The sequence below is a fragment of the Schistocerca serialis genome, chromosome 6, assembly GCF_023864345.2.
Source record: "Schistocerca serialis cubense isolate TAMUIC-IGC-003099 chromosome 6, iqSchSeri2.2, whole genome shotgun sequence".
Classification (NCBI taxonomy): Eukaryota; Metazoa; Arthropoda; class Insecta; order Orthoptera; family Acrididae; genus Schistocerca; species Schistocerca serialis.
This window is the reverse complement of record NC_064643.1, coordinates 560,372,957-560,393,247: the sequence shown is the minus strand read 5'-3', so window position 1 is coordinate 560,393,247 and position 20,291 is coordinate 560,372,957. Positions and strand designations below refer to the sequence as shown.

The 20,291-nt window shown below is 42.0% G+C and overlaps 1 protein-coding gene and 1 non-coding gene across 2 annotated transcripts; one reads left to right on the top strand and one right to left on the bottom strand.

The window, feature by feature from the left end:
- Positions 1 to 60: 60 nt before the first annotated feature.
- On the bottom strand, positions 61 to 135 carry Trnat-ugu (transfer RNA threonine (anticodon UGU)). Its single transcript has one exon. It is a non-coding gene; the product is annotated as a tRNA-Thr (tRNA).
- A 1,811-nt stretch (positions 136 to 1,946) lies between these two features.
- On the top strand, positions 1,947 to 20,146 carry LOC126483970 (peroxiredoxin-6-like). Its single transcript, XM_050107270.1, has 4 exons — positions 1,947 to 2,101; positions 12,225 to 12,381; positions 13,460 to 13,677; positions 19,855 to 20,146. Exons 1-4 carry the CDS (start codon positions 2,019 to 2,021, stop codon positions 20,057 to 20,059), a joined length of 663 nt encoding a protein of 220 aa, XP_049963227.1. The 5' UTR covers positions 1,947 to 2,018; the 3' UTR covers positions 20,060 to 20,146.
- Positions 20,147 to 20,291: the final 145 nt, after the last annotated feature.

Here is a 20,291-nt window from a genome sequence, read left to right as displayed (position 1 = left end):
TCAAGACCCTAAGCTGTCGACATGCATTGATGTATATCAACGGGGACGGTTCAAAATGTGTGCCCCGACCGGGACTCGAACCCGGGGTCTCCTGCTTACAGGGCAGACGCTCTATTCATCTGAGCCACCGAGGGCAAAGATGATAGTGCGACTGCAGGGATTTATCCCTTGCACCGATGATATCTGTTATTTTGGACATGTCCGAGAGAACAGATACTATCTTCATATATAGCAAAGGCTAACCGGCAATTGACCATCTTCTTCTGTGCTGGATGCACAGGCATTGCCGGGACTCGGTAAGATTGTCTCCGCGAGTAATGCGTGTAATGGGCAGGGACACTACGAATGTAGTGTGTCGTGACTAAGTTGGGAATGTGGGTCTCACGGGGAGAGTGCACGGGATAAATCCCTGCAGTCGCACTATTGTCTGTGCCCTCGGTGGCTCACATGGATAGAGCGTCTGCCATGTAAGCAGGAGATCACGGGTTCGAGTCCCGGTCAGGGCACAAATTTTCAATCGTCACCGTTGATGTATATCAACGCCTGTCTTGATTTCGTTATCTTTTCATTCTAAGAGAGCTGCATGGTCACCGATGGTGTCTGTTCTTTCGGACCCTACCATCTTCATATAAGGTATGAAATAGTCCTTCACGCTGAGCCGTGTGAGTGACGATAATATCGAGTTAGCTCCAAGATTTATGCCCTTTATGCCGTACACTGGAAGCATTTCCAATAAGATGGGTCGTATTTTGCGGAAATGTGATGTGAAATGAGTATTCCGACCTCTATCTGAGATGAGGGTCCCTTTAGGTTCCGTTAAAGAGGACCTTGGTTTATGTAAGGCGGACGTCTACCGTGTTCTTGCAATTATAGCATGTCATACATTGGTCAGACAATTAGGACCGCGCAGGCCCGGTGTACTGAGAATAGGCGTCACATACGCTTACAACAGCCGAGCATATCGGCTATTGCAGAACACTTTCTTGGCAACAGTCGTCCTATAGAATATAACAACATGGAGATTCTGGCATCCACGTACATCTACTCGGATAATGGTTTTAAGGAAGCAGGTGAAATTAAATTAGCAAGTAACCTTGTAAATAAAGATCGAAGTTTTTGCTTGAATTATGTATGGAAAACTGCTTCACCCCCTGTCAAAAAACAGAGGGCTAGAGTTAATGCTACCTCACCCATTGTTTAGAAATTTTCACTACCGATTACTTCTGCCGTCGGCCATCTTTGGTTGTGTGGTGGCGCTAGAGTTTACAGTTTGTGTGCACGTGTGTGTGTGTTGCTCTACAAACCGAGGTTTTAAATTTTCTTGCACAAGGCTTACTTGCTGCAGTTTTTCCTTGAAAATGACAGGGTGGTCATGTGTCGAAATATCAGCGTTTATCGACGACGTCACCCGGCTGCATTCCCCTAAGTTATTTGAACATGGTATACGCCGGTAGAAAGTCAGGTCTCACGTCGAAGTTTTATCCGTTTAGTTTAGTTTCATTCTGTGTAATCTTGCATAGTATCAATCCAAAGAAGACTCCTTGGCTCTTTGGACAGTAATACAAGCCAAAAGTCTTGTTTCGAATCATTTATCGGATGTTGGAGACGGGTACTGTGTATACTCTGTACCAGAACCTGCTGGATCTACGTTGCACTTCAACAGACATCATTACACATTACATTCACGCCAGTCGTAAAGAAGGACGTCACTGCATGAACCTCGAATTCTATGCTGGCAGTGGGCGTGTATTTGGAGTGCAGATAACGGCTCTCAACATTGCTGGTTATCGGCCAGACTTCGGCAGCTGCCGAGTCACGGTGTGAGACAGAGAGCGACCGGGACTGTGCGAGTGAAAGAGCAAAGCTGAGCGCTGCTGACTTTGCAGTCTTCTCTCTCTCTGTCCCTCTCTCTCGCTCCTCCCACCCAACTCCTCTCCGCCTACTTATATAAGTAGGCGGTGGCCCAGCAGCCGCCAGTCACTTGTTCAGAGACGCACAACAGTTGCCGCCGCTACAACATGAAGCTCGAGAGCATCGTACCAAACTTCACGGCGCCCTCCACGCAGGGGCCGCTGGACTTCTACAAGTGGAAAGGGGACTCGTGAGTATTTATTTATCTATCATTTGTGGTAAATTCACTCTTCGTTTTGTTTGTAACATTATGATGATAACCTTCTGCTTGTCTTTTAGTGTTACAAAATGTTCCTTTCATTCTGTGAATAGGCCAATAACCTCGCCTGAACATTTCTGTACGCCATTGTAGACAGGGAGAGCCCGAGGTGGTTTTGAATTACTTGTTGTGCAAAGACTTCTTTCTGCAAGCGTATAGGTAGCTTCCATTCTTGTAATGCGAATGTATTGTATCTTAAATGTAAATGACTCTGATTTGATATGATTTGCGTGTATGTGTCTGTATGTATGTGTGCGTGTGTGTGAGAGGGAGAGAGAGAGAGAGAGAGAGAGAGAGAGAGAGAGAGAGAGAGAGAGAGAAAAGGAGTGGGTGTAACCCAGTGCCGGCACACAGCCCGCTCTTGTCGAACAGCACCGATTGGTGTGTCGTGTGCAATGCCGCCATGAATAAATTATCACCCATGTGTCACACCTCGTTATTTCGTGAGGTACTGATGAGAGGGTGCCGGCCGCGGTGGTCTAGCGGTTCTGGCGCTGCAGTCCGGACCCGCGGGACTGCTACGGTCGCAGGTTCGAATCCTGCCTCGGGCATGGGTGTGTGTGATGTCCTTAGGTTAGTTAGGTTTAAGTAGTTCTAAGTTCTAGGGGACTTATGACCTAAGGTGTTGAGTCCCATAGTGCTCAGAGCCATTTTTGATGAGAGGGCTTCTGTTTAACCCAAGCATTCGCACATAGTCGTCTGATGTATTCTCGTCTTTTCGGCCTATGGCTATTGAAAATTGATCTGCAAACAGACGAAATACCTTTTCATATATTCTTGTTGGGTTGGTGACCAGTTTCCGCTAATGGCCATCTCCAGACTTATTCCAATTCTATCACTTCACCGTAGAAAATTTGGTCTGAAGATAGTTATTTAACCGAAAACCAGTCACAAAAAACAAATAAAAAGTGGTTACGTGTATTGCTTGACCAGTTTTTGAGAACCAGTTGCTGTAAGTACATAGACGTTATGTCTGAAATTAGTCGCAACACATTTTTTCCACCATTGGTTTATGAACTGGTCCTCGAGGTGGCTGTGACTTTGCTGTACCTCCTGCTGAATAATATGCGCTTTCTGTTACCGTTTCTACATGTTTTTGTTACAGTTTTGTTGTTCAAAACATTTGTATGGCCGTCCTCAGCGTGTTCGAACGGAAATCTGAGGTACATTTGCATTTCTGTTTTAAACATGAATCCCTCATTTGTACATTTGCTAAATAAACAAAAAAGGCAGAAGATGTAAATCTGTTTTGTCGTTTATTTTCCTTATTTTGAATGTATAGGAGCATTTTTAAGTTTTTCAACCTGGAATATTCGTAACGTAGCGCGCTTATATGGTGGCTTTGTGTTTACATTGAGAGCCAAGCTAGTGACCTAAAAACACAAATTGTTTCCGTTACTTGCTCGCTTTGGGTTCTAAGACAAGACACTGAAAAGTGGAAACAACGGAAGTTACATGCATATTAAAGCCATTTTCACCTAACGGGAACATAAACTCTCGTAGGGCTTTAATTTTGCCAATGAACGTCCCCCGCCCCCCCCCCCCCAAAAAAAAAGAAAATCTTTGCGTCCAGGGTCTGTAATAGTGTCTGTCTGTGTCTCAGATCCAATTTTGAAGCATTTCTTTATTCAAATGTAGCTGCTGAATACGCACACTGATACTAACCGCATTCTCCAGTTTAAATACTTATCCAGTTTTTATTCACCTATGAATAATCACAGAGTTAATTTTTTGTAAATTAACTAACAAAATAATCTTTAAGTATAATGTGAATATCACGTCACCAAATTCTCTGTGAAAGTTGTTGATCTCCTTTTGCATCCTCAGAATGATCTACTCAAAGAATAATTTTATCGTGTTTTAAATCGATGCATGTTCTTCAGGTCTCCCAAGGTCTAGCGAAGGCCAGTGACCGGCATAATCAGACACTAATGAGCAAATAATCCCTTAATTTACGTCATAAATTTCTACTGTTATCGTGGTAGGACATTTTATAGATTCTTAGGTAGACTGTAGGCCTTGATTGTGTTTTCGCTTGGTATATGACGCAACAGAGGAACAACTTCATGACAGTACAAACATGTCAAATATTTTCAGATTTTTTCCCTTTACGTTAGAGAGATAGCTTTTTCAAGAATTTGAACTGTATCTCTTATTAACTGTCATAACGCAAAGTTCTAGCCGTTACTGGCGTTCCAGTTGGCGGATGGCATTAACTCCACAGGTAAATTATATTGTGTCGAGGACTAAAAGACGAGCTGCACGAATCAACTTCGTCTCGCACAGAAATGCTGTAGCAGATGTGCATCACTTTTATCGTTTACTACGTTCTATAAGGTTGTTGTGTTTGTGTAAGTTCTGTGGCATCGTGTTAGAATCTTTGATGCATTAACTGCGTGCCGTTCATTAACGGTAGAAATATTCGTGGCACCGGGAACACGAAAGTACTAAAAACGCGCTTTATGAAATAATAGACCTTAAAACGTTTGAAATTTGCACTCTTCAACTATGTATCAAGTGCAAGAATAATTCTACACAGTGGCTATAACTGCATTACACGTGTTGTCACGCATGTATACAAAGAATATGCTTGCAAAAGACGTATTTAACTGTGCATTTGACAACTGCAGTAACAGGTCTTACCAAAATGGAGCATTTTAAGATTTTGATTATTGTTTACAGTTCTGAAATGCACAATGAAATGCGTGTTTTGTAATTATCATATATTGGTTGTATACTTAAATAACGTTCTGAGCGTAATGCATATCTTGTTAAAAATGTTTTATGCAGCACTGCGCACCATTATAGTGTGCGCTTGACATTCGAGGGCTGGAACTTAAAAATAGTGGCAACTATTTATTCACAACCGATAAAAAAGAGTTACATGTTTGCCCCTGTTACTATCCTTCAAAGTAGTCACCAGCGTTGTGTAGAACCCGTTGCAAGCGACGTGGAAGGCGTAGTATACCGTTAGCAGAGCCTCTTCTGTTGATGGTGCGAATGGAGCGGTCTACTGCCTGTTGAATCTCTGGAACAGTTCTGCAGCGAATACGGTGGTTCCTTCATCTTCGGAATCAAATCAAAGTCACAAGGACTTAAGTCCGGGGAGTATGGTGGATGGTACAGTACTTCCCAGTAACATCGACCGAACAGAGCAGCCATAGCTTGCGCTGTATGCGCCCTCGCATTGTCGTGCAAAATGATGGTTGGGGGCAGAAAGTGTCGCTGTTTGTTTCGCAAAGCTGGTCGCAGGTGATGCTCCAAAAACGAAAAGTGCATTGACGGTCTGCTATGGAGGAACGTAATGCGTTAGTGTAACACCGTCACAGTCGTACACGAGAATCAACATAACTTTAGACCGCTCCAATCGCAACATCAACAGAACAGGCTCTGCCATCGGTGTACTACGCCTTCCACGTCGCTTGCAACGGGTTCTACACAACGCTGGTGACTACTTTGAAGGATAGTAACAGGTGCATACATGTAACTTTTGTGTATCGGTTGTGCATAAATAGTTGCCACTATTTAAGTTCCAACCCTCGTAAAATGTTCCTCTGTCGCAAAGATGATCCAAGAATGGTCAGACTTTGATCGAAATCGACTGTCAAAACAAAAATAAGTACAGCTGCGTATTTCGTGATGCAGTTCCCAATCTTCAATGTTGGCATAAGAATCAACAGTAACAGACCAAATCACAGTTTCTTTTCTTTGCAGTCATGGTGGCCGATTTCGGTTATCATAAGCTTCACCTGACAAAGATGAATTTTCCCTGAGCACATGAGTGCCGTTGCCCGCAGTCGCTGTGTTCTACCGAAGATAACCGTCACCGACTCATGTTCTAAGACTAAATTAATGTTAATCAGATGATGCTTAAGATAATCGAAATCAGTCACTTTCAGTAGAAAGAGAAGAATTTGTGGTTTGAACTGGCACTATATACTGCAACATGTTATCGAAACTTCTTTCTTCAACCTTTGCTAACTCGTTGACTGGAGGGATATATTTCTTCGAAGGAAATATCGCTGAGAAAATGTGAAAAACTGTGACAGTCTCCCGCGTGTTTTCCTGCATGTCGTTTTTTCCTCAAAAACCGGCCTGAGAATAATTTCGTTTCCCCGATGATTGCAAGGTGAATACAATATTGCTTTCTCCAAAAGTTTTCTGTAAAAAGAAACGAATTCGTAAAACTCGTATTTTATGCTCTTGTGTCAATAACCTGGGACATAACGTTGGAGTGGATATTTCACTCAGCGATTGTTCATAGACAACATTTGTCTGCTTTTTTCTGTAGTAAATGAAACTAGCGAAATAGAAGTAAAATTACCAGCATTAAATGAGTGGTGGATTTCTCTTTTATTTACAAATTCTCTTTTGTAGAAAATTTTTGAGTACAAAATACGCGAACTAGTGAACTGTTAAATTTAGTACTCGATTCGCTCTCGCCTTTTTATAACTACAACTGATCGCTCAACAGGTCTTTTTCCTTTCATAAATAACTGGTGACCAATTCCATGCGTAACTTGTTGACCTTTCAGCCGTACATTGACAAAAAAGTGCATTCTTCAATATTAGTTATCTTCAAAGAATTACCATGTGCTGCATCTTCATGTCTTTAAACACGACTTCTCAGTCTTTTCGTTTATGAACTTCTAACTGTGCTCCAGCATGTTTGTGTAGTTGCCTCCATTGTCAATACAAAATTGTGGTGTGCGGTTTCTCACCTCCTGTGCCGGAAATAGTGCTGTTTGTCAATCAATCATTGCTTTCCGTACAGTCAGTGTGAAATTTACGTAACAGTTAATTTACATATTAATTTACATAAACAGGAACGGACTGGCTCGCTATGTGCTCTGCGTCTATGTTGTGGTACCGAACCGTAGCGGCATAGAATTCAGTCATACAGACCGAGATAAACAATCTGTCTAGTTGAGGTTAAGAATTCAGAAGCGCCGGAACAAAACCCAATAAATCCACTTTTGCTGTATTCGCGTGTTTGAACTGTAGGGGGGAGATACGGGAGTAATAATACATGCTGCCACAAAATAATTTTCAGCACAACGCGACATCAAGTGTTTTATGGTGCGTTTCTTCTTTTTATAGCTTATGGAGCCATTTAGAGATCACTATTTGTTACTTTCTGTATTAACAGCAAATGCGGATTTATCGGTTTTTGTTCCAGCGCTCCTCAATTAATTTATCATTCAGAACTAATATTTTGAGAAGTTGAGGTTCTTCCTTTTAACTGAATTTTCCGATTTCGGAGGCTGAGGCGATTTCCTTTCCCTCTTTACACAACTCGTTTTGACATGGAGTTGTATAAAATTTGTTACGTGGTGTCGGAGGGGAGCTTGGCAGCGCAGGGGAGTGAGCAACCATAGAAAAATTACATAAAAAAGTGCCAGAGAGTGCCACCCTAATATTACTAGGCCACGCCCGCCAAAGCGCCTGACAACAGCGATACGACGCGGCCTTCGACGGTGTGCTCGTGGCCGACCTCTTACGTAACCGGTTCGCCAGCTCCACTGGAGAGCGTCCCCTCCTTGTGTACTCAGCGTGCACGTGTTTATCTTTGCGCATCACGAAGTAACGCCAAACAGGTGCCAAGAGCGTAGAAGACGATGTGGACTTATCTACAAGGGAAAAACAGGAAAAGCAGACCTGATGACCATGGGACAAAATCGACCTTTAAGAATTACTTTTGGACTGTTACAGTGCCGTTAGTGTTCACAATATATATAAATCGTGAGTGAATAGCGTCTGAAACTCCTTGAGGTTGTTCATAGGCGGATTCAGAAAATATCGTTTTTGGCAAAAACACAACTGGCTCTTTATTCGCAAGAAGTAATGAGTTAATATTTTTTCATAATGTGGGGCCACAGTCATATATTTCTTTAAAGTCAGTACCGCCATTAGACTTTTTTTATTTGCAGTGCTACATTTACACGATCATGATGTCGGCTTCAAAGTGCCATTATCAAGTGTTTTAAGTGTTATACAGTGCCCAAGATGGCATACTGTCGTATTTAAAATACACTATTAGAAACATTATTTAAGGGTCGATATTTCTGGTAAAGCCTACTGCTTTGTTTCATCACTGAGAATAGCATCTTGAGTCAAGATGGTGTACTCAGTGATAAAACAAAGCAGTAGGCTTACCAGAAATATCGATCCTTAGACAATGTTTCTAATACTGTATTTTAAATACGAGAGTATGCCATCTTAGACACTTATAACACTTAAAACACTTGATAATGGCACTTTGAAGCCGAAATCATGATCGTGTAAATGTAGCACTGTAAATAAAAAAAGTCTATGGCGGTACTGACTTTAAAGAGTAATGAGTGCTATCGACAGGGGATCTTAAATTGATTCCACATTTCTATGTTTGCACAAGGCTTTTGATATGCTTCCTGAAAGCGGCTTCTAATCAGACTGCGTGCCTACGGAGTATCGTCTCAGAGTTGTGCGACTGGATTCGTGGTTTCCAGTCAAAGGTTACAGTTCGTAGTAATTGACGGGAAGTCATTGATAAAAATAGAAGCGGTTTCTGGCGTTCTCCTGGTAAATGTTATAGGCTCTCTGCTGTTGCGAATCTTCATACATAAGCAATTTAGGAGATAATCTGAGCAGCCCTCTTATAAGAGGCGATCAAACAGTTCACGTTCGAAGGCCGTACAGTCCAGGATCGGTATGCCAATAAGGAAAAAATCGCCGTGAGCATTGAGGCAATCGTCTCACCGGCGCACCGGGTTTGAAGGTACCCGTTTGGTGGAACACCGTGTCCTGCTGCGCGAAGAAGTTCGTAGCCGCTAGTTGCATTTCATTAACCGACAAAATTGTCGGCTCCTTAAGGCTTCGTTTACAGTACCGCAAGCGTGATAAACGCACGTGGAGAGATCAGGACTATAGGTCGGGTGTCCAGCGCTTGAGTTGGCGTAGCTTCTGCGTTACGAAATTTTGCGATACGGAGAGGTGCGTTACCATGAAGCAGCAGCACCGCTTGGCGCACCATTTCACAACGGTGGCTTTCGATAAACGTGCTGCCCCATACATATTCTCCATTCTCCGATGGATATCTATCGGTGTTTGGTCTTCGGCAACCGAGAAAAGAATAACAGCACGTTGGTCCTGTTTGGACTCATTGGGTAATAATGGTATCATAGTTCATATTTCCGCTTGTATCGCACGCACGACGGGAAGACGATGCCACACTAATCACCTACCTACGTTATACCCGCATCCGTATGCGCGCCACGTTGCCTGTAGCAACGACCTCAAATGGATACTTTTTGATCGGCGCTTATGGGCTGTTTGGAAGTGATGCTGTCGTTTAGCGTGTAGTAAAGATCAAAACCAATAGCAAAATGATTTAGACAAGATATCGACTCTAAACAATGAAAACTGTTAGGTCCTCCACATGAGTACTAAAAGGAATCTGTTAAATTTCGGTTGCACGATAAAGCGCTGAAGTTTAAAGTTTGTCGATTCCACTATATATCTAGTAATTACAATTACAAGCAACTTGATTTGCAACGATCACATAAAAAATGTTGTGGGGAAGGCGAATCAGAGACTGTTTTCTATTGTCAAGAGCACTCAGGAGATGCAACAAATCTACCCGCACTACGCTTATCCGTATTCTTCTGGAGTACTGCTGCACAGTGCGGGGTCGTTATCAGGTAGGACTGATGGAGGACGTTACTTTTTTATTTGTGAGTGTCACGTAACAAGTTTTTTAGTGGGTGGACGTAACAAGTTTCGCCAAAGATGACACAACTTCTTCGTGGCTAGCATTAAAGGCTTCTGGGATTATGTGATTAAAGAAGCCACCGAAATAACAATCACTGATAACACCCTTAATAAACGATAAGGTCTGCAGGTCAGCAGGGCTCGGGATCCAGCCATCGCGATTTTGATGCGGATGCAGCACACGCAGAGTCTGCGTATGTGTGACGATGCCGTGAGCACCAGTGACGTCACAGCCGGCATTTGGAGGCATACCAGCAGCCCGTCAGCGGTCATTCTGCTTGACAATGGCTAAGAAGTGCTTTGTCGAAAGCTGGTGACATTTTAACCACTTGACGCCGCTGGAAACCTAAGAACATTTTAGTCATACAGTAGAGTTAGCCAACAAATCACAATCAAAATCTAAAAAGAGTAGTTGTGTATACTGAAACACTGCTTTATATCGTCAGTTTAGAAAGGAAAATGGCAATCGGCAAATAAATCCGACAAAATGAAGTCCCAACGCGCGAAATGAAAACTTCTCTCTGTAACCAGCTGTGTCTCTGTAACCAATAATTTGTTGCTCTTGTTATATGGAATATGTTATTCGAGTCAGTCTCCACTACCACTTCCTAAAATGTTCTCTATTGCTCTCCAAAGACCCTATATATTCTGGTTTTTGTTACACACTCTAAGACAAAAATAAACGACGCAACACATATGAATTGTCCGAATGGGACGGAAATCGGCAACTGTGATTACATATATAGATAAACAAATGATTACAATTTCAGAAAAATTGGATGATTTATACAAGAGAAAGACTCTCACAAATTGGGCAAGTTAGTAACGCGTTGGCCCACCTCTGCCCCTTATTCAGCCGTTATTCAGCCGTTATTCATTGCAGACTTGTTGGGTGTCCTCCTGAGGGATATAATGCCAAATTATGTCTAATTTGCGCGTTAGATCGTCAAAATCCCTATCTAGTCCTGCCCATATAGCTCCTAACGTTTTCAACTGGGGAGACATCCAGCAACCTTTCTGGTCAATGTAGGGTTGGCAAGCACGAAGACAAGCAGTAGAAACTCTCACCGTGTGCGGGGGGCCATTATCTTGCTGAATTGTAAATTCAGCAAGATAATGGTCCCCCGCACACGGTGAGAGTTTCTACTGCTTGTCTTCGGGATGGCTTTCCATGAAGGGCAGCAAAACGGGGAGTAACACATTCAAGGTACCGTTGTGCTGTGAAGGTGCCACTAATGACAACCAGAGGCGTCCTGCTCTGAAAAGAAATGGCACCCCGGACCATAATTCCTGGTTGTTGGGCCGTGTGGTGGGCGCAGTCACGTTGATATTCCTCAGCTGTCCCGGGCGTCTCCGTACATGTCTTCGGCCTGGAATCTCATTGACCGGAGTAGAGCCATGATGACCAGCGAAGATATGTCTGGAGACGCCTCTGGTAGTCATCTGCGACACCCTTACAGCACAGAGGTTCGTCACGGTATTTTACGCCTCGTTTGCTAGCCCTTCATGGCAACCTATCCTGGGCTTACATTTCAGCAAGATAATGCCCGTCCGCATCCGGCGATAGTTTCTACTGCTTTTTCTTCGTGCTTGCCAAACCCTACCTTGCCAGCAAGGTCGCCGGATCTCTCCCCAATTACAAACAATTAGAGCATTATGGGCAAGGCCCTCCAACTAGCTCGGCGTTTTGACGATTTAACGCCCCAATTGGCCAGCATTTGGCACGATTTCCGTCAGAAGGACAGACAACGGTTCAATCAATGCCAAACAGAATAACTGCTCTGACAAGGGCTGGAGGTGGGCCATCGCGTTATTATCTTGGTCAATTTGTGAAGCACTTTCTGTTGAATAAATCATCCAATTTTTCTGAAAATGTAATCATTTATTTGACTTTACATGCACATTACACCTTCTGTCCCTATTTGATAATGTGCTCGTACTGCATCGTATTTTTGGTCTTAGAGAATATTAATATTTCGATGAACTTGTAAAAAAATTCCTTTTTCTGACTTCTGCAACTTCAAGTTTATTTTTACACTATAGACACCGTCGATTAGTTTTCACTATCCAACATAAGTGTCAGATAAATGAGTAACCAAGAAATGCTGGGTAATCAGATAATAATAAATAAAACCAAACTACTATGTTTGTTTGCTTCAAAGGTTCTGTGAAATTCGCATGTTTAAGTCTCGTACTGAAGATTAATATTTACTGTTTTCTTCGCATTGTTGTTTTCCGATCCCCGACCGGTGGAATCGGTCATCATGTTTTGCGACTTACTGCTGACGTGATTCTCGTTCCGCAGGTGGTGCGTTCTGTTCTCCCACCCGGCAGATTTCACACCGGTGTGTACCACAGAGCTGGGCCGCATCGCTGTCCACAACCCGGAGTTCCAGAAGCGGGGAGTCAAACTTCTGGCGCTGTCCTGCGACAAACTGAAAGACCATGTCGACTGGGTCAATGTGAGTAAGCCAAATCATTTTTTTTTTTTTCTGGCTGTAAACGAATAACAGATTGAGGGGCTTGTAAGATGTTTCTTTCCGTGTCTTATCCAACACAGTTGTCAATAATCTTATTGCTCTAGACAAAAAAGTTTTTATAAATACGTGGTACACCACAGACCATGTTTAGTTATTTTCTAATAAAAATATGCGGAGAGCTATATTTTACAGTTGAAATAATTCAGAGGTGGTAGTCTTATCATCCGCAGGATTTGTTTCTAGATCCACTGTTGTTCATGATCGATGTGAACTATTAATTTTATATGAATTACTACCAGAATTAGTTCTCTTTGCAGATGATAAAAGTACTGTTGCCAAGCCGAGAATAGAAGTAACGAGGCGCAAATAACACATAATGTTGAAAAGTAATTGTTTCTTCTCAATAAACGAGCATGCTTTCACCATATAAAATAACAAAAAATACAGCATATCCAATTTTCTATTGGTAGAAATGTAATGCTACTGTGATTGTTTTATCAGCAAGATATTGTAAACACAGAGAAAATTTGAAGATATAGGCGGATATATTGAAGGAAATTTAAAATGGAAATGCCATTTAATAGATATGCTAAAATGTCTAGGTTGAGTCAGGTTGTTGTAAGAAAAATAGCTAACTCAAATAGTTAATATATTTTGCATAATTTCATTCATTGGCATCTTAAGAGAAAATTTTTTGGGGAACAAGTGTTCATTACATAAAATAAAATAATTAGAATTCCGTGTGAGGTTTTATATACATTCATGTTTTAGATATTATTTTGTTGAAATAATCTTTATTTATTGATGTAGGTAGTACAGATAACTGATTGTAGTTTGAGACTAGTGGAGGTTTTCAGAAATATTGCTGCGGTTCTAAAAGAAAAAGTGATGAACATAACTCACTCAGATGTTTGTTACAGAGAGAGTGGATTACACAGATGTATTGCCTTATAATCATCCGACCATGTAAATACGTTTTTTGAACAGTTGAGTTCAACTATTGTCTATTTGAGAATATAGCTAATAAGAAATGTAAAAAATATAACCAATCTGTCCACAGGACATCAAGTCGTACTGCAAGGACATTCCCGGCGACTTCCCGTACCCCATCGTGTCCGACGAGACGCGCGAGCTGGCCGTCAAGCTGGACATGATCGACGAGCGCGACAAGGACAACGTGGAGAAGGCGATGACGGTGAGGGCCATGTACGTCATCGGGCCGGACAACCGGCTGCGCCTCTCCATGGTGTACCCCGCGTCCTGCGGCCGCAACGTCGAGTGAGTGTCGCTACTCAGCTATTTACGTAACCAACATCCATTACAGGGTACATTCATCAGTAAGAGTGAGTGAGATGTTTTCACCTGCGGCTGCACAAAGCTTTGTAATGAATAGTACAAGTCATGTGATTGGCCCAAAGGCATGAGACGACTATCATGAGGTTTTTAGATTTTAACAAAGCTTCAGATACCGTTCACTTCCAAATTTTACTTGCCTAACTTGGCAGCCTAAGTTTTTTCCTCGTTTCGTTATTAACTGTCGTCTCAAATAAAGGCGTATTTGGGACCATCAAGTTGTATTGGACAGGTAGTACAAGTGTCCCACAGGGTTCAGTATTAGGTGTGATACTCTTCTGCCAAAGTCGTGTCATCAGTTCTGTCCCAGTGTGAATACAAAGTGTATGTTGATAGCTCCCAATGATATTTAACTGTAAATTAATTAACTCGACGAATGTCATTGCTGACCTATGCACATTATCCAAAAGGGCGCAGAATATGGATTAACACTCAATAAATCCAAAATGAAGTTAAGGAATTCTGCTACCTAGGCAGTAAAACAACCAATGACGGACGGAACAAGGAGCACATCAAAAGCAGACTCGCTATGGCAAAAAAGGCATTTCTGGCCAAGAGAAGTCTACTAATATCAAATACCGGCCTTAATTGGAGGAAGAAATTTCTGAGGATGTACGTCTGGAGTACGGCATTGTGTGATAGTGAAACATGGACTGTGGGAAAACTGGAACAGAAGAGAATCGAAGCATTTGAGATGTGGTGCTATAGACGAATGTTGAAAATTAGGTGGACTGATAAGGTAAGGAATGAGGAGGTTCTACGCAGAATCGGAGAGGAAAGGAATATGTGGAAAACACTGATAAGGAGAAGGGACAGGATGATAGGACATCTGCTAAGACATGAGGGAATTACTTCCATGGTACTAGGGGGAGCTGTAGAGGGCAAAAACTGTAGAGGAAGACAGAGACTGGAATACATCCAACAGATAATTGAGGGCATAGGTTGCAAGTGCTGCTCTGAGATGAAGAGGTTAGCACAGGAAAGGAATTCGTGGCGGGCCGCATCAAACCAGTCAGTAGACTGATGACAAAAAAAAATCCAAACAGTCGTGGTAAGTTATTCTAGGCTCATCAGCCCTACATTCAGGAACATATGCCATCTTTTATTGTGAAGGGGACAAACACACATTTTTGTCACTGAGTGAAGGGTTCAGGATTGATAATCGATGAAAACATATACTGAGCTGAACACACATCAACAGTTTGAGAGAAGGCATCAGCATATCTCCACGCCTTAAAAAATACATAAAGAACTTGTAACTTAAAATGACACATTTATAAATGCTTTGCTTTCAGTTTAATACACAGCGATGTTATACTGCATGATTTTTCTCATGTTATTCCAACTGACATCACACACAGACACAGACACTCTCTGTCTCTCTCTCTCTCTCTCTCTTCTCTCTCGTCTCTTACACACACACACACAAGTCAGTTTTATGTTCCTATAATTGCTACTTACATTTATGATTGTTTAAATGTGATGTAAAAAGTCTTGTACATGTAAAACACTGAACTACCTTTAATTCGATGATGACATTCAACTGTTTGCTAGAGTTTCAACAATGAACAGAACTTAATAAGCGAACTCGAAAATATGACAGAGAACTAATTACATTAAGGCTCAAACAATGTATAATTAGCACACTGAAAATAAAATAACACAAATTAATACTGGAATGATACAACCAGTTGATCAGCTGCTATAATTAGTGCAGTGAAACAGGATTGGATGGACAAGGAAATAAACAGAGGAGTAAAAATAGACTTTTGCAAACCATGTAGGATATTCAAGTTATTCAAGTGGAACTTTGTGGCGTGTAAAGAATAAAGTTCACTGTGTACCTTGCCACCTACGACATATGGTAAAGCAGCTTGGATTTTAAATGTGAAAATTATTCAAAATTAAGAGTTTCTCCAAGAGAAATGGAGAGATACATGCTGGCAATTATATATTTCATACTCCAAGAAATTGCTTTATTAAAAAAATAATTTTTCTTATATAATCATGTAATTATCTCATACACAAGTAAATGAAACTTAACATAAAAGGATGAAAGGAAGATGTGCCTGTTCATTTTAAACTACAGCAACATCTCACATTACATTGTTATTGATTCACGTTATTTCACCTATCATAGATAAAAAACTGATATTACTGAAAATGTTTCTAAGACAAGTATTTCGAAGTTCCAGAATACTGAAAAAACAGTTTCATATTAGATCACACTGCATTGCTAGAGAATATGACTTTCATTTAAGAGCTACCTTTGACCACAAGCCCATTCTCATGTTGGCATGGAATATATTATATTAAAAGCACATATGTAGGTGCAAAATGACGTATCCTGCTACTAACATTTGAAAGTTGAGTAATGTACAACAATATTATAGTCTGAAAATTTTGCATACTGAAAACATTTCAGCGATTAGTTATTGTTTCAACTTATTGGAAATATTTAGTTTTCATGATGGTACTATTACACTTGTGCATCTACATATATATATTCCAGATGTTTTAGAATGGTTCTAGATGACCAGAAGTAGTTGTTCAAGAGATATTATACCCTCAAGAAATGTATGATATATACAAAATAAAAATATTTCAATGTATATAAGACATAGTAAGTGATCTTTTTGTCAATTAAATTAAATTTGAATTGTGTATGTGTGACTCAGGTAATTACACTAGTAAAATAACAATTTATTTTTGTGAGAATTATAGACTGCTGTGCAGAAATTAAGGACGAATGTAACTTTCGCATGATGAGTCACCGACAAATAACATATCTCGGGGAACTTGGACCACAGATAGAATGATCTGCTACAGTATAGTACAGAAGGTAACTGTAAGAAAATGATGCGAATAGAAATGACACTTTTGATTCAAAGACAATAATTACACTGAAGTCACTGCACTCCATTATGGTCCTTTGGACATTACAGAAGGCAAAACGTTGTCCTTAACAGGGTGCGTGTTCACCACGGGCAGCAATACATGCTCTATAACGTACACCCATGCTGGCCACAATGTTGGTAAGGAGTCCTTCACGTATGATGTTCCAGTCCTCCATCAGCGCGGTTGACAACTGTTGGATGCTCGTTGGTGAGAGCGGACGTGTTGCAATACTTACCCTCATAGCATCCCACACGTGATCGACGAGACTTCAGTCGGAGGATGGGGCTGACCAGTCCATTCGTCGAATATCCCCTCGTTCCAAGAGCCCGCACGGTTCGATACGGACGCGCATTGTCATGCATAAAAATGAAGTCCGCGGCGAATTCTCTCATAGAAAGACGCACATGATGGAGTATAGGGTCACTTTAACGTTGACCTGTGAATGCACCATGTTGAAAGATTTCGAAGTCAATATACCCGTGCAACGTTATGGCTGGATCACTAAAACGACTATGTTCGGAAATGGTCCTGACTGCATTATATGTTTCCTCCTGTCGCCAAGTGAGGGTATGTCCAGTTGAAGTAGTTGTCTACTGCTCAACCGGAGACTTCCTTTCTCACTTTAATAGAATGGATGATACATGCAATACTGCTACCCCCAAACTTTAACTAAAGTGAAAGTGCAGTCAGTAGTTGATAATATTCTCCAAATGATACTTAAACTGCATTTATAGAAAGGCCCACATCCACACACATTCTCCGCAAGCTACCATACGGTGCGTGGTGGAGGGTACCCAGTATCATAACTCGTCATTTCCTTTCCTGTTCCACTCGCAAACAGAGCGTTGGAAAAACGACTATCTTCATTGCTCTGTATAAGCCCTAATTTCTATTATTTTCCTGGTTCTTACGCCAAATGTTCGTTGAAAGCACTCCGTGTTCAAGTCACAAGTGGCCCACCGGGACCAACCGACCGCCGTGTCACCCTCAGATAAGGATGCGGATAGGAGCTGCGTGTGGTCAGCACACCGCTCTCCCGGTCGTTACGATGGTTTTCTTTGACCGCGGCCGCTACTATTCGGTCGAGTAGCTCCTCAATTGGCATCACGAGGCTGAGTGCACCCAGAAAAATGGCAACAGCGCTTGGTGGCCCGGATGGTCACCCATCCAAGTGACGGCCACGCCCGACAGCGCTTAACTTCGGTGATCTGACGGGAACCGGTGTATCCACTGCATCAAGGCCGTTGCCAAATGTTCGTTGACGGCAGTAGAATTTCCTGGGAAAGAACGTTGCCTTCCCTACAGGGATTCTCATTTGAGTTGCCAAAGCATCTCCATGGTACTTGCGCGTTGTTCAGAACTACTGATAACTAATCTAACAGACCGCCTCAGAACTGCTCCGATAACTTCCTTCAATCCCACCTGGTACAATTCCCAAACGCTCGAACAATATTGAAGAATGGGTCGCAGTAGTGTCCTATTTTCGGTCTCCTTTACAGGTGAAGCACGCTTTCCTAAAATTTTCCCAGTAAACCATTCACCTTCCCTACTGCAATCCTTACGAGCTCATTCCATTTCATGCGTCTTTGCAACTTAACGTCTAAATATTTAACGGAGATGACTGTGTCAAGCACCACACTACTAATGGTGTACACGAACGTTGTGGGTTTGTTTCTTCTTCCCATATTCTACCTTTAGAGTTAGCTGCCATTCATCACATCAACTAGGAATTTTGTATACGTCATCTTGTAACATTCTATAGTCTCGCATCGATGACACGTTCCCGTACACCGCAATATCATCAGGAAACAACCACAAATTGCTGCTTGCCCCATTCGCCAGATCATTTACGTATATAGAAAATAACAGCGGCACTATCACACTTCCCTGGGGCACTCCTGAAGGCATCTTTGTGTCTGATGAACACTCGCTGCCGAGGACAACCTACTACATTCTGATACTTAGGTCTTCGAGATACTCTTTGATATAAAATATAGTCGGCGGCCACGGGCATAGACATGGCGTAACAACTCGAACTGAAGATTTCCTCCAGCAACTACCGTAGCCCACAGTGTTGCCAGATTGCGAAGATAGCCAAACTTTTACTATTATCAGCGTGGCCAGTTTATCCGTTCCTAAATTCTGCGGTGACCGGCCGCCAGCCAGGTTTTGTGTCAAAGAATGTACTGTACCTTCATTAACAGTCTGCAGTTGGGCACCGTGACAAATGCTTTTCAGGAATCCAGAAATATAGAATCTGCCTGCTGACCTTCGCAGGATATCGTGTGAGAAAAGGGCAAGCTCAGTTTCGCATGAGCTGATTTGTGGACAGAAGCTTTTCCACCTCCAGGAAATTTATTATATTCAAACTGAAAATGTGGTCAAGAATTCTGAAGCAATGGGATGTTAAGGATAAGGGTCCGCAATTTTTCTGGTATTTCTTTTGCTCTTCTTGTATACAAGAGTCATCTGCATTTTTTCCAGTCGGTTGTGTCTTTGAACTGAGAGAGAGATTCGCGATAAATGCGGCGTAGGTAAGGGGCCAGTGCTCTGTAAAACCGAACTGTGATTCCATCTGGACCTGTCGACTTATTTGCTTTCAACTCTTTATCTTTGCCAGGGATGTTTTTACTATGTCTTCCATATGGGAGTCCGTGTGACCATCAAACAACGGTATTTCATACGATCCTCCTGCGTGACGATTTCCTGAATGTGTGATATAAACCTTCAACTTTCCTATTGCTAACTTCTACTGCAGCACCAAACTCATCAACGAGTGACTCGATAGGAGCCTTAGACCTGCATATCAGTTTTACGTAGAATCAGAATTTTCTCGGGTTTTTGGCAAGATCTTTTGCTAAGGAATGACGGCGGTAGTTATATGCTGCGGGCATCGACCTTTATACAGCCGCACAAATTACTACTTACTTTGCCTGTCGCCCTTGACGCGGTCTCTTTCGAACCGAGAGTGCAACAGCCTTTACTTCCTCAGCTTTTTCTGAATTTCTTTGCCAACCACGGTGGTCCTTCTCTTCGTAATCCACTTACATTGCACATACTTCTCCAGATCACGATTTACAATCCATTTAAACTTCACGCATAGTTCCTCTATGTCCATCATACTTTTTTTTCTTTCTCACAATGTTTGCATCTTAGCTGTTAATGTGAAGAGTGTGTCTCTCTATGTGTTTTCTGGTGTTGCAGTGAGCTGCTGCGCGTGATCGACTCCCTGCAGCTGACGGACCGGCTGAAGGTGGTGGCCACTCCCGCCAACTGGACGCCCGGCACCAAGGTGATGATCCTGCCGCACGTGCCCGACCAAGACCTGCCCAAACTCTTCCCTGGCGGCGTCGAGCGCGTCTCCATGCCCTCCGGCAACAACTACGTGCGCACCACCACCGACTACTGAAATGTTCAATATTTCGTCACAAATATCATCATACAGTTTTTGTATTTCATTTTAATACCATAATAAAAATTCTCATTTTCTCTATAACATGTTGATTTTCTCTTTTGAGACCTGCCTATTGCATCAAGATGAGACTTTCATAAACTCAAAACTGCGATCTGGGTGGATAATCTCTCTCATCTTCAGTCATTAGAGGAGTTTATAATTTGTTCAAATACTGGAACGAAATCAA